The sequence below is a fragment of the Macaca fascicularis genome, chromosome 13 (genome assembly GCF_037993035.2).
Source record: "Macaca fascicularis isolate 582-1 chromosome 13, T2T-MFA8v1.1".
NCBI classification, from domain to species: domain Eukaryota; kingdom Metazoa; phylum Chordata; class Mammalia; order Primates; family Cercopithecidae; genus Macaca; species Macaca fascicularis.
In genome coordinates this window covers 47659531-47673622 of record NC_088387.1, presented here as the reverse complement: position 1 = coordinate 47673622, position 14092 = coordinate 47659531, and the positions used below count along the sequence as shown (strand labels likewise).

General features: G+C 48.6%; 1 protein-coding gene across 10 annotated transcripts in view; it reads right to left on the bottom strand.

Moving 5' to 3' along the window:
* Positions 1-14092, bottom strand: part of SLC4A5 (solute carrier family 4 member 5) — a 111606-nt gene that overhangs the window by 62908 nt on the left and 34606 nt on the right. For 8 of the 10 annotated variants that reach the window (XM_074011462.1, XM_074011461.1, XM_005575561.4 and 5 more), the window contains one exon: positions 5856-5985. In XM_074011462.1, coding sequence (XP_073867563.1) covers positions 5856-5985 — 130 coding nt within the window. Of the gene's footprint in view, positions 1-5855; positions 5986-10712; positions 10818-14092 lie in introns of those variants that run through there. The other 2 variants (XM_065527528.2, XM_045369055.2) reach the window with 1 other exon arrangement.

Here is a 14092-nt window from a genome sequence, read left to right as displayed (position 1 = left end):
ACAGTGGCCACATGATGATCCCTGGACATCTCCACTTAGAGTTTCTTCAAATAGAACCTATCCAAAATGGAACTCATTATCAACTGCCCCCAAAACAAAACAAAAAATACCCAATGTAATAAAACTTTACTACTACATTTATGTTTCCTAAGCTGCTACCATGAGGTACCCACTAGCTTAAGTGGGAATTCTGGGTGCCTCCCTGACTATCTGCCCCCATGTGCCATCTGTTGTCAAGTCCTGTCAATTCTACCTTTTAAATTTTGTCTCTATCTACCCCTTCTCTCTATCCCCACTGCCAGCACCTCTCCCTTGGACCAGCCTCCTAACTGGCCAAGTCTTGCCCCCTTTTATCCATTCTCCACACTAAAGCCAGATGATCTCTCTTAAGGATATGCATGATTCTGTCCTTTTCCCACCTAGAACCTTTCAGTGGTCTTCTGAAGCTCTCAGCACCAAGTTCAAACACTATAACATGGCCGGCATAGAATCTGCATCATCAGCCCTGCCATTCCCAGCCTCTTGCTCTACAGTCCAGCCACAGGGAACCTGTGCCTGTTCCTCTATGTGTCTGTTTTTCCGGTTCCAGGGCCCTCTCCCCGCTTCCCTACCCTCTCCTGGCTAACTCTGACCCATCCTTCAGGTCTCAATGTGAACATCTCTTCCTCCTAGAAGCCTTCCTGGACCCCTCCTGCCTGGATTAGATGCTCCTATGCTCGGCTTTCACAGTGGCCCTATTACCAGATGCCCCCTTATTTGCTTCTATGTCCAATTGGACTGAGAGCCCAAGAGAGCAGGGGCAGGAGCTACCATGTTCCATTTTTATATCTCTAGCAGGCTCAGGGCTTGCAGATAATAAATATTGAATGAATGAACCAAGTTTGTTGATTTCTGCATTTGGAGCTCTCAGCTTCCTACTCTCCTTTAAATTGGGTGGGCAGCTCTGGCTCCACTGGAAGGTTGATTCCAGATGGGTGGTGAAACCAGAAGTCTGGGGATGCCTACTGCCCCACTAAGATGGGAAATGATGTTAAGAGGGCATTATACAGGATTTTTTTTTTTTTTTTGAGACAGAGTTTCACTCTTGTTGCCCAGGCTGGAGTGCAATGGCACGATCTTGGCTCCCTGCAACCTCTGCCTCCCAGGTTCAAGCAATTCTCCTGACTCAGACTCCTGAGTAGCTGGGATTACAAGCACCCACCAGCATGCCTGGCTAATTTTTTTGTAATTTTAGTAAAGATGGAGTTTCATCATATTGGCCAGGCTGGTCTTGAACTCCTGGCCTCAGGTGATCCACCCGCTTCAGCCTCCCAAAGTGCTGGGATTACAGGCATGAGCCACCATGCCTGGACTACAGAGGATCTTAATGAGGGTGATTTCAGGGTTGACACAGAAAGCTCGGCTTTCTCCATCCTGCATGGAGTGAGAAAGCATCCCTGCCTATGTGCATAGAACCATTCAGGGCTTTTGAAAACGTACTGATCTGGTCTGACCCAACAACTGACCCACTTCTCCTGCCCCTTCCCGGTCATTGCAGTAATGTTCTCAGAGCATGTGTCTCATAAGAATCTTCTGGCAAGTTCGTGTTTGTGGTCTGCTCTGAGTTGAGACCAGAGGCAGCTTGGATTTGGAATTTGCTTTCATGGCTCTTGGGAGGTGCTAAGCTCTGGTTATTTCTGAGTAACCCCAAAGGGCCCTCCACACTTGGGTGGGCTCCAATTCAGGTCATTCTCCTTCCCAGCCCTCCACTTGCAGTCCGGCAGGGGTGGGCATGAGAGAGGATGGAATTCTGGGTAAATAGTTTGCTCACAGTCAGATGGTCACCCCCACCCAATCTGATCCAGCCCTTCCTGCAGGCAAGGTCATTATCAGCAAACAGCCAGCTGCATTTCCCTCATGTGAATGCTAGAGACAGAGTTAATAAAAATCTATCTTATTAACAGCCTGACCTACCAGCATTGATCACATTAGAAATGACGCTGCACACACAGTCCCCATTATGTGCATGGCACAAGGCTCAGCAGAGCTCAAAAAGCCATTTAAATCCCTCCAGGAGTGACTCCTCCAAGGGCCTGAAACATCCCCCAAACTAATAACTCCTGACAAAGCACCGCCAGGGAAAATTCCTTGCGGATTTGAGATTTTCACTCTGTTAATCTCCTAACTCAATAAAGCAAACACTCCCTGCAGCAAATTAAATACTTTTATTAAAGGGTCCCCTCCCCGATTCTCTTTGACATGGGTATTGTGAATCCATAACCCTCTTGGAGCCTGAGTGTCTGTGTGAGGGGCTATCCCCTACTCCCCATCATTTTCTCCTGTTACTCTAAGAAGGCCAGAATCCATTATGATTTGCTGATTCTTAGATTCTCGAAACATCTGACATCTCTAGCTTCCCTGAGTAGCTCCACTGGCCTGTCAACTGAGGAAACTGCTTTCTCTTTTTTTGTGGGGGTGACAGGCCTCAAATAGCTCTGACCCAGGCACCTCTAACCTTGTAGTTTGCCTGGAGGAGGACCCAGAAAAACTGATCAGGCCATGGTGGGCTTCTTGGCCAATGGTCAAACCCTTCTTCGGACTTCACTAGGGGCTTGCTGGTCATACCTTGGACAGTTATCTGGAAACCAGATGGGATTAGCTGTAGAGAGTAGAAGAGGGTGGAGCAGAAGTCGAGAAAGCTACTCTTCTCTCACATTTTCCTGTCCCCAAGCTGGCCTTCAAGCTACTCCTCTTTAGGATCTGCCTAGAATTGGGTTCAGCCACTTTAACTTCTAGTCATTACTTTCTTTTCACTGCTGGTTGGAGCCAGGCTATCCTGAGGTCCAGATGGCCCTTCTTCCAGGACCTCCTCAGGTGCCATCTTCAGAAAGCCTGCTTTGCAGGGAAACCCACCACTTTGCAGATGGCAACTGCCAGACCCCTTAACATTTTAAGAGAAGACCCCTTCTAGAAACAGCCTCATGTACAGTTTCTCGGTTCCATCACTGGGTCTGGAGTGCAGAGGGCTTTGTGAATCCATACTCTGAGAGAATAGAGACAATGTGTTTTGCCTTTGGCAATAGTCAGGTCTCTGGGGGCCATAAGGCCCTCTTGGCAAGGGCTCCATGGGTGTGTGTGATAGGCCCTCGTGGAGGGTCTGGTCCTGGCAACCATGGCCAGGAGTTCTGGATGTAGACTCTGTCCAGGGTGTGGAGAAGGCAACCTCTCCTTCCTGGGCCTCTGAGAAGACCCTGCCCAGCTTTCCTCCTCTCTATTTGCCCACCCTGGGCAGGAAAGGCCCTCGTTCAGGGCAGGCAGTGGCTTCAGGCCCTGGCCCCTCAGAGGTGTTAAGATATAATAGCCCAGGGTGGGTCTTGGTCATTTGAAATGTCCCCCTTCCCTGTCAATCTTGGATAGGCATCCTGGGCTCTGCAGCTCTCCCCATGTATCTCTGACCCCAACAGAATTGCTTCCAGACCTATGTCCTCCCCTGGAAGTCAAAACAGTCACTGGAAGTTAGAGACAGAAAGAGAAAGGGCTGAGAAAATGATGAAGGGAAGACAAAGTCCATTATCTCTCAAGTGGGGAGTCAGAGAGACCTGGACTGGAATCCATATTCAGCTACTTACATGCTCTGAACCCTGGTGAGCTACTTGTTCCCCTTCACCTCAGTTTCCTATCTATAAAACAGGGATAATGAAAGTTTCGCCCACTCAGGGTCACTGTGCAACTTGCAAGAGACAAGCCTGTGAATCGATCAACACAGTAAGTGTTCAAAGAATGGGATCATAGGAAGAAATTCAATGGCTTCCACACAGGGACCAGGCCCAGCTGTGGGGCTGGGGATTTGTTCCTCTCTGAGGCCCACAGGGATTTATTTGCTAGTCCACCTAGTGGCCTTTCTTCCAGATACCCCTGCAGGGTACCTGAAGTGGGGAAAACCTGGGGTGTCCAAACCTGTGCCTTCTGGCTCTACACAGCAACTACCCAGGCTAGTGATGGAGATGAGCGAGGGAAGAGCCCAGGCTGTGGTTGTGGACAGCTCAGGCTCTGGCTGTCACGGTGGGCCCCATGCAGAGATAGACCTGGGCATAGTTGAGTCCATGCACTCTCAACTTGGGCATAATTGCCCCCAAGGAAGCAAAAACTGGTTCTTGGAGGAGTGAAAATATTTTAGATATTACAAGGGCTTGTGGTACTCTACAGCTACACTCGGCCTGACAAATCTTATTCCTTTTTTTTTTTTTTTTTTTTTGAGATAGAGTCTCACTCTGTTGCCCAAGTTGGAGTGCAATGGCACAATCATGGCTCACTGCAGCCTCAACTTCCCCTGGCTCAAGTGATCTCCCACCTCATCTTTTCGAGTAGCTGAGACTATAGGTGTATGCCACCATGCCTACCTAATTTTCTATTTTGATTTTTTTTTTGTAGAGATAAGATCTTCCTATGTTGCCCAGGCTGATCTTGAACTCGTGGGCTCAAGCAATCTCCCTGTCTTGGCCTCTCAAAGTGTTGTTGGGATTATAGGCATGAGCCACCGTGCCTAGCTCTTATTCTTTATTTCTAATGAAAGAAATTAAATTTTAATTTAATAAAGTTGATTTAAATCAAATTAAATTCTTCTCCTGGGGACAAAGTGGCATCATGTAAAGAAGGTGGAGAAACATCGGCACAGTCTGTCTTCCTGTCCGAAGGTCCTTCCTGCTGCCTCTTCCCATAGCTTTCCTTCCCCTTGGGCTCTTGGGAGCATTGGGCACTGCTGAACAGTCCAGTTAAGTCCCAAGGCCCCTTTGTCCCACGCACTGGGGATATGAGCAGTGCCAACCACTCTTACCCTGCCCTTCCCTTGCCTCCTGTGGCTTCTCCGTGCGGCTCCCCTCCAGCTTCTGCTCTCCCTATATATGGAGAGCTCTCTGTTCCCCATGCTTTGCTCCATGGCTCCAACTCTGCAGCCCCAAACTCTGCCAGTTCCCTTTTCTTCGGTGCCCCACTAGCCCTCTCCATTTGGATATTTTTCCCACCATTCAGACTCGATGTGCCTGGCACACCTTCTTCTTCCTCCAGGAAGCCCTCACTGTCTACCCCAGACTGCTTGGTACTTTCCCTTTTATAGCATTTAGCTTGAACCATTTTATATTAAAGAACGTCCTGGGTAAAAAAAGTGAGACCTCATTGCTACAAAAAATAAAAATAATTAGCTGGATGCAGTGGCATGTGCCCAAAGTACCAGCTACTTGGGAGGTTGAAGCAGGAGGATCGCTTGAGCCCAGGAGCTTGAGCCTGTGTGCAGTAAGCTATGATTACCCTACTGCACTGAAGCCTGGGTGACAGAATGAGACCCCATCTCTGGAAAAATGACAACGACGATGACAAGAATGCAGTTGACCCCTGAACAACATGGGTTTTGAACTGCATGGGCCCACTTACACACAGGTTTTCTTCAACCAAATGGGGTCAAAAATACAGTATTCATGGGATGCAAAACCTGCATATATGGGCCAATGTTTCATATAGGCAGTTCCACAGGGCCAACTGGGAGACTTGAATATATGTGGATTTCGGCATCAGCAGGGGGTCCTGGAATCAATGCCCTATGGATACGGAGGGACAATGGTATATGCCTTTGTATTACTCTCAGAGTTTCATGGGTGACTGTTCTGTCTTCCCACTTGAACTTTAATTTCTTTGAGGATGAAGAGAAAGTCATAAGGTTCTGTTTGCTCCTTACTTCTGGACACCAAGGAAGGCAGGTGGGAAGGTCTTTGTGGACCAGAAAGCTCTCAAGGTACAAGGCGCCCCTTCCCTCTAGGAGGGTCAGGCAAGCCCAGGCTGTGCAAGACTGAAGTGCCCACCTGCCTCATGGGGCCCCACCTTACCTGGCTGACTCCTTCCACTCCATCTGGTCTCCGTCATGCTGCAGAGTGTCCATCTCTGTGAAGAGGGTGGGGTTGGGAGCCTCATCTTCCTCCCCCAGGATGTCCTGGAGCTGCTCAGCAGCTGGGGACCCTGCAAAAGAGGGGCAGCAGGTCTGCTGAGTGTCCCATGGAAGGAAGGAGGACCACAAGGCCAGCAGAAATGGAGTAGGAGGCAAGCACAAGGGAAAAGCATTTTCTAATTCTGTAAAACTAAGTCCAGCTCCTGGGTGAAGCTGGACTCCTGTCACCATGAATCAGAGGTGGGCGAGATACTCTTTAAGATAAAAGGATGAAAATATTTAGTCTGCATTCAGATCCTGGGTCTTGTAGCTGGCAGTGAAGAATGATGGGAAATGGTCGAAGCCAGGGCAGCAGCAAGAACCAGGAACAGAACTAAAGAGAGAAGTGAGAAGCACTCTGATCCAACTTCAGCTTACCACCAGAGGGGTTCTTCTTCCCGCCAGGCCCCATACCAGCCAACTCCCAACACTGGTCTTGAAAAGGCAGTCAGCCATGCAAAAGGACAGCTTGCACACCCTTGTACCATGTGGGCCCACTTTCTTCCTGGGCAAGGTGGCAGTCCATTTCCTGAGCCTCCAGCCTGCTTTCCAACTGCCCATTGGAAGTCACTTCCTGGGTGTCTCCCAGGTACCTCAAAACTCAACATCCCTCTCCCAAACACATTTCACATGTGTTCTTTCTCTCTTTTTCTTTCTTTTCCTTCCTTCCTTCTCTTCATTTCTCTCTCTCTCTCGTGAATGCCTACTATGTGCCAATCATTATTCTAGGTATTGGAAAATAAAGCTATGAAGAAGACCTATGTGTCCTTGCTCTCTTAAGCACGTGCTCTAGTGACAGAGACAGATAATAAACAAGTCAACAAATCCATAAATGACCATTTCAATAAGTTGTCTAAAATAAACAAAATGACCAGGGGACCTACAGTAGATATCATGGTCTCAAAAGGTCTCTCTGAGGAGGGGACACTGAAGCTGTGACTTGAAAAATGAGAACGAGCCACTCTGCAGATCTGGAGGAAGAGTGCTCTGCATGTTCCAGGCACCCTGTGGTGGAAAAGTGCTGGTGAGTGTGGTTTAGCACGTGAGCAAGGGATAGAGAGATGGCATGATGTCAAAGTGGTGACCAATGCTGTGACTAAAGGCATCCCTGCCCACCCCACTGCACAGGCTAGACACCTTGGAGTCATCCTTAACTCACCTCCTTTCCCCTTATCTTTACCCTCATATTGAAATTTTTAGGAACGCAGTCCCTCCTCACCAACCCCACTGCCCTGTCCCGATGCAATCTCTCATTCACTGTCTCCTAGGCCTCATCAGGTCTTGCCTTCCTCCAGCTTCTTTCCTCAGTTCATCATTCCCTTCTGTTCTCACTTATTTCTTCATGGACCTCTACTCTTTTCTTCATCACATCCTCCATTCTTCCCCCTTTGACTTCCCAATAAAACTAGCCAGGCAATGCCCAGACAAGAATTCACTGGCCCAGTCTCCTCTGCAGATGTGTCTGAGGGCTTGGGCGGGGGGGTAGGTGGGGTGGGGATGGCAGCACGGAGTGGTAGTGTGGTGGAACCAAATGGACTTCCAATCCAGCCAGACAAAGGTGTGATTCTCGGGGCTGCCACTTATTTACGAGTGAACTCAGTTGAGTGAGCAGGACTGCTGGGAGGAATACATCAGGTAAGAGAATGAAATGCCTGACACAGGGCTTGGAAGGTAAGAGGTGCTTAGCCCCTCACCACCAACACCCACACCCAGGCCCATAAGACCCACTGTAAGGGTTTCCCCTCAGCAGGTCTCAAGTGCAGCAACCTTCCATGCATCCTTGTCAGCACCCTTCCTGTGTCCCTTGAGGCTGTCCCTAACCTTTGCTCCTCTCTTCAAGCTTCTTGATTCATCTTCTACCCCACTTCACCAAGAAAATAAAGGCCTCCAGGCACGAAATCCATCAACATCCTTTCTTCCAACCCCTCGACTCTTTCCGATCCTTATTTCATCATCTAGTCTTTCTTCAACCTGGATCTTCAACTTCCCTCTCTCCACCCTCTTTCTCTTAGCCTAGAAACAGCTCTTCCGACCCAAGACAGCCTCCCCGATCCTGCCTGTCTCCTTAGCTCTCCTGCTTGCTTTCTTCTTTCTTTTACCCACACTTCCTAAAGTAGTGGTCTGTGCTCATGGTCTCCATCTCCTCCTTGCCCAACCACTACCCGGCCTGCTGTCACTGGCGCAGCCCCCACCGCGCTAAGGACATTGACAAAGGCAGAGGTTTCAAACTGACAGTTCAAAGGTGTGTTTAATTCAGGCCTCGCAGAGTATGAAAGTTTTTGAAAGTATTGCTAAAATAAAGAATTGTAAGATTTCATACAGAAATCCAGATCTCTGACTTTTCTTGAAAAGTCAGATGTTCTGATCACTGTGCCCACGTTCCTGCTTGGCAACAATCCATGAGAGTTGATGATGGTGCCTTCTTAGGTAAGCATATACTTTTTAGTTTGCCACAGTCCCCACTACTTCTTACTAGTGTCTCATTAATCTCATTTATTGCCATGCACCCAAATTCACAACCCTTGCCCTCAGATCCCTCTTGTTATTTTAATTGTCAAACCAATAAGCTAATAAAATCAATCAAACCAACAGCACTGAGAAACTATGGTCTGGCTTATCTCTCTGGAACTTCAGAGGTGATGATTGGTCCCTCTGAACTGAAATGTGACTTATGGCTCTTATAACAGGGCAGTTTCTTGATATTTTCCCTCTCTTTGAAGATTCTCTCTCAATATCTTCCCCTAGTTCCTCTTGCCCGGCTAACACTTAAATCTTGATCTTCCCCAGGATTCTGCTTCATCTTGTTCTCTCTTCTCTCTTCACACTCTTTCTGGGCTAGCTCATGTTATTTGCGGTGTCATTTTATAAACGAGGTCACCCTTGTGTCCAGGCAATACACCCATGTGTACTGAACATTCCAGTCAACAACTGGACTGCTCCTTCTGGGAGCTCGGCAGCCTTCTCAGGTCACCCTCAACATATTCAAAACAGCTCTGCCTCCCTTATTCCATCAACCCAGCCCTGCTCTCCTCTGTTTTGATTAATAGCACCTCTAGCCATCTACCCATCTAGACAATGCTAGACTCATTCTTGAAGCTCCTTTTTTTTTTACCATTCATGTCCAAATGGACACTAAGGTCTTTCATTTGCTTCATAAACATTATTTGACTCTCTCCTTTTTTTCCAACCCATTGCCACCATCTTGGTTCTGGCTCTCATCATCTGCTCCTATCACTGCAATAGCCACTTACTGCTGCCATTGCCTTTGGTTGTCCCATTTAACCCCATTCCCTATGTAGCAGTAGAGTGTGCTTTTAAAACATTTCAGGCTGGGCGCGGTGGCTCACACCTGTAATCCCAGCACTTTGGGAGGCTGAGACGGGCGGATCACGAGGTCAGGAGATTGAGACCATCCTGGCTAACACGGTGAAACCCCGTCTCTACTAAAAATACAAAAAATTAGCTGGGCGTGGTGGTGGGCGCCTGTAGTCCCAGCTACTCAGGAGGCTGAAGCAGGAGAATGGCGTGAACCTGGGAGGCAGAGCTTGCAGTAAGCTGAGATTGCACCACCGCACTCCAGCCTGGGCGACAGAGCGAGACTCTGTCTCAAAACAAAACAAAACAAAACAAAAAACCATTTCAAACATGTTCACACAATGGGCTCCTGGGAGTCATGGTTCTCTTTGAATAGCACCATAAAATACTATACATATGAGTTAGAAATCATTTTACTAGCAGAACACACTATTATCTGTACAGAGCTCAACGGACTCATGTATTTAAATGAATTTTAAATTTCTGAATTTTTCTATTACTTTTTCTTTCTTTTTTTTTTTTTTTTTGAGACAGAGTCTCACTCTTTTGCTTAGGCTGGAGTGCAGTGGCATGATCTTGGCTCACTGCAACCTCCACCACCTGGGTTCAAGTGATCCTCCCACTTCAGCCTCCAGAGTAGCTGGGAGTACTAGCTCATGTCACCACAACTGGCTAATTTTTGTATTTTCTGTAGAGACAAGGTTTCACCATGTTGCCCAGGCTAGTTTCGAAATCCTGAGCTCAAGAAATCCACCTGCTTCAGCCTCCTAAAGTGCCAGGATTAAAAGTATGAGCCACTGGGCCCAGCCTATTCCTTTAACTTACATCCTTTCCACTGTCTTATTGATTGCTGACACTTGCTAGCAGACACCAAATGTTTAAAGAAATTTTATAGACAAAAAACCAACAATTGAGAAAATAACCTTATTTTTTCTTCAAATTGAGAAAACTGTGACTGCTTGATTCTGAGGGGCCACACCAATTCTCCCTGGGATTATAAATCAGTAACTACTCTTTTAAATTTGATGTACCTTGGAGGATGGCATGAAAAAGAAAATAAAAAATAAAATAAAATAAAATAAAATAAAATGTAGATTTGATTATGTTATTCACCAGTTGAAAAACTTTCCATGTCTCTCTATTGCCTAAAGCCTAGGGGTCAGTGACATGGCTCAAACCATCCCTCGTAATCTAGCCCTAACCTGCCTTTCTAGGTTCTAGCATGTCCCTCACCCAGCCGCCCCGACCCCAGCCACAGCAGACCACACACAGTTCTCTGAAGAGTAGGGCATGCCATTCCTTGGGCCCCTGTGCCTGCCATTCCATAAGTCGGGAATCCCCTTTCCCCTTCAAGGCCAGACAAGAAGGCAAATAAATGGACGGGTCCTGGAGAGAGGAGACAGGCAGAGAGCAGGATGCAAACCAGTCCTGCCTGGGGCATTACCTGCTCCCTGGAACAGCTGAACGCTGGGGTCCCTGGCTGTCGATGCTGCCTCTGGCCCCAGCCTGCTTCTGCTGCTGCTTCCCTGGCTGCTACTTCCACAGGTCCTCTTCTTCACACAACAAACTCACTTTTGTTTCCAGTTAAGCACCAGGGGAGGCGTGGGGAGAGACAGGGGTTTGCGGGGAGAAAAAGAGAGAGAGAAAAGGAATGTGTGAAGGACTGGGGAGGTGGAGAGAGAGGCTATATGTAGAGAGAATACAGATGTGGTAAGTGTAAGTGTGAGAAAGATTATGCAAAACTGTTTGAGAGAGAAAAACTACACTGAGAGTTAATTAAAGATCCGAGAGAGAGAGAGAGAGAGAGAGAGAGAGAGAGAGAGAAGTGAGCAAGAGAGAGAGGTGAGCAAGAGAGAGAGAGAGAAGTGAGAGAGAGAGAAATTTCAGGTGCACTGGAGAGAGAAAGGCTCAGTGGCTGCAGCAGAGCCTCAAGCAGGAAGCTGGGTCTCCACAGCAGCAGGGGTGGTGGCAGCTAAGGACCTGTGAGAGGACTGGCAAAACTGCCCCTTTACCCCCTTCCCCATGAGTGCTTCCCATGTGCCTGGGGTCTCTAGGAGCCCAGGCTCCTCTCCAGAGGCCCCTTTATAAAGGCAGGGGTAGGATTTGCTGTGAGACTCCCCAGGGCCTCCTTAGGAGCCTTGGCAGCAGGAGAGCTGGCTGGAGAGAAACCTGGCAGGTCCCTTCCTCTCCACCACACAGCCCCAAGGGTGGAGTGGGGTTGCTGGAGGGGAGTGTTTGCTGTGGGGTCTCACGCTGACCAAGCAGTGCTTCGATAATGTGCTATGTAGCTGGTTTCTTTCCTCCCCAACTTTAAACCCAAACTCCTGATCCTCTTCCTGTTCCTCCATCTCTCAGGCAAAGTAACAAGTGTCACCACTCAGCAGGTGTTTTCTGAGAGCCCACGGACAGTGGAAGCTGGTCACTTCAGAGTGTGGGGTGAACTCCACTGAGGAATTATTTTGCTCTTCTGAGAAACTCCTAATCTCCTGGGTTTGGTTTAACAAGTGCTTACTGAGTACTTAGAATGTGCCAAGGTTGATTAGAGGTCACTGAGTGGCGGCTGCTCCAGGAAGTTACAAACCCTGAATTCACTAAGTCTTAGAGCTGGGAGGGAGCTTAGTGACGGACAAGTCCAAACCCTTCATTTCACGGATGAGAAAACCAAGACCCAGGTTACCCCAGAGGCCCCCTAGGCCCCAACACAGGTTAGCAGAGCCTGGGGGAGAGCAGACATCAGACATCCTCCCACTACACTGCCACATTGCGGCTGGCTCCACCGGTGACATTTTCAGACCTGAGGCTCGGGGATCAAGTATGCCCATTTTATTTTTTCATCTTTAGAGACAGGGTCTCACTACATTTTACAAGGCTGGTTTCGAACTCCTGTGCTCAAACAATCCTCCTGCCTCAGCCTCCCATAGTGTTGGGATTACAGGAGTGAGCCATCACACCTGGCCACAAGTATGCCCGTTTTAAAGCTGAGAAAACAGAAGCAGAGGATGCCAGGCCCTACCTGAGGGTCCCAGGCTCTTCAGCTTGCACTGCACTGTGGCTGAGGTTGACCCAACTCTGAGTGGCCACAGCAGGCCACACCAAGTCAGGCCCTGTGGGTGGCCTCAATACCAAAAAAAAGATAGCCAAGGATCCCAAAAAGATCCTCTTTATTCATGTGCTTTAAGAGCCCAGACCTGGGCTCAACTCCGGACTCTGCTATTACCAGCAATAGGATCCTGGCAAGGCATCAAGCTCCCCCTGAGCCTTAGTTTCCTCATCTATGAAGTGGTAATAATCATGCCCCCGTCACTGCACTGTGGTGGGGATTCAATGAGATAATATATGTAATGTGACTGGCTGGCACAGCACTTGTGTACACCAGTTACTCAATAGTTGATATTGCTATTATTGTTGATGCCAGCAGGTGAGACGCTTCCTCCATTACTACCAGTCACCAGCCTGTTCCCTTTAAATATTCCAAGGGCCCAATCCTTCTCAGCTTCTAGACTCCATGCTCCTCCCATGCTACCTCTGCCCCTCCATCCCAGGCCCCTACGCTGTCTCTACCCCTCCCTTCTGCCCACAGAAGGTTTAGCTCACCACATGCTGGGCTACTGGGTCAGGGTTTCTCTAATGCCCTGCGGGTCCCACATGTGTGCAGCACATCAGAAGTTAATCCACATAATGAGAAATGCCACAGGTAACAGCCCCTCTGTTCTATAGCTAACAGCAAGAGTCGCATAGCGCCAACCCAACTATAGGAATGGATTCTAACAGCAGTTGCTGGGAGAAACACAACCTCGGTGGGGACCGCTTCAGGAGGCACACTAAAGCCACACATAGAATCATACTTTAACTGGGTTGGGACTGACTTAGAACAAAATGATCTAGTGGCCTGCAAACTAGCAAGCAGTATGGACTTCAACTCTTAGGAAAGATCTGGGAGCCATTATGGCCATCTGGAAGTCAACATCAGGACACGATCCTGGGGTCCTCAGCTCTGGGAAAGTCCTTTCAGACATTCCCTCTCTCATCGGCTCCCTGGTGGGTGGCTGCATGGTCAGCTTCGTAAAGTCAGGGCCTATCTTGTTCACATCGCACTGCTGGCCCCTGACATGGGTTCACGCAGCATGTGTGCTCAATGCATATTTGCTGGGTGAATGGATTTGACTGCCTGACACTCAGGAGTGTATGTGATGAGGCTGGCCTCAGCAAGAGAGGAGCCAAGAACAAGGAAATGGAGCTGAAGGTGAAGCAGAGGGGGCAGGGACGGTGGGATTTGGGTGACTCAAGGCCACTGACTATTGGGGAGTGGGAGAGAGAACCCAAAGAAGCCAAAGCCATTCTTGCCAACTGTGTGAAGTGAGTGTTGGAGGCCCTGAGTCCTACTTTCATGGGCAATAAAATTCTTTTTCTAGAAGGCTGTATACAAACTCTAAGTGTGCCCTCTGAGAGAGGAAGAGGAGAGAATCTGCTGTCTTGCTGTGTTCACAGGAATCCTTCCTGGGGTAGGTAGCTTTGAGATGTCTGCCTAGCCCATGTCTCCCTTCCCATAAGGATCACCCTGGGCAGCCATGTTTGTGTGACATGTGACCCGTGCTCCTGGCCACAATGAGTTGGAGCAAGAATGGTTCACTGGACACCTGACCCAAGCCTGTGAATTTTGAATTGGGTCTCTGAGTTAGCTGGGCCTTTCCTGATGGTTTCTGGGAGATAGAGCTGGTAAATGGAAGAGGCAGAAAGTGTTGGGCTGCAAAGAGAGGAAGCAGCCTAGAGGCGAAGCTGTGAGAAAGGGCTGTGTACACCCAGAGAGGGAGCTGAGAGGGCACT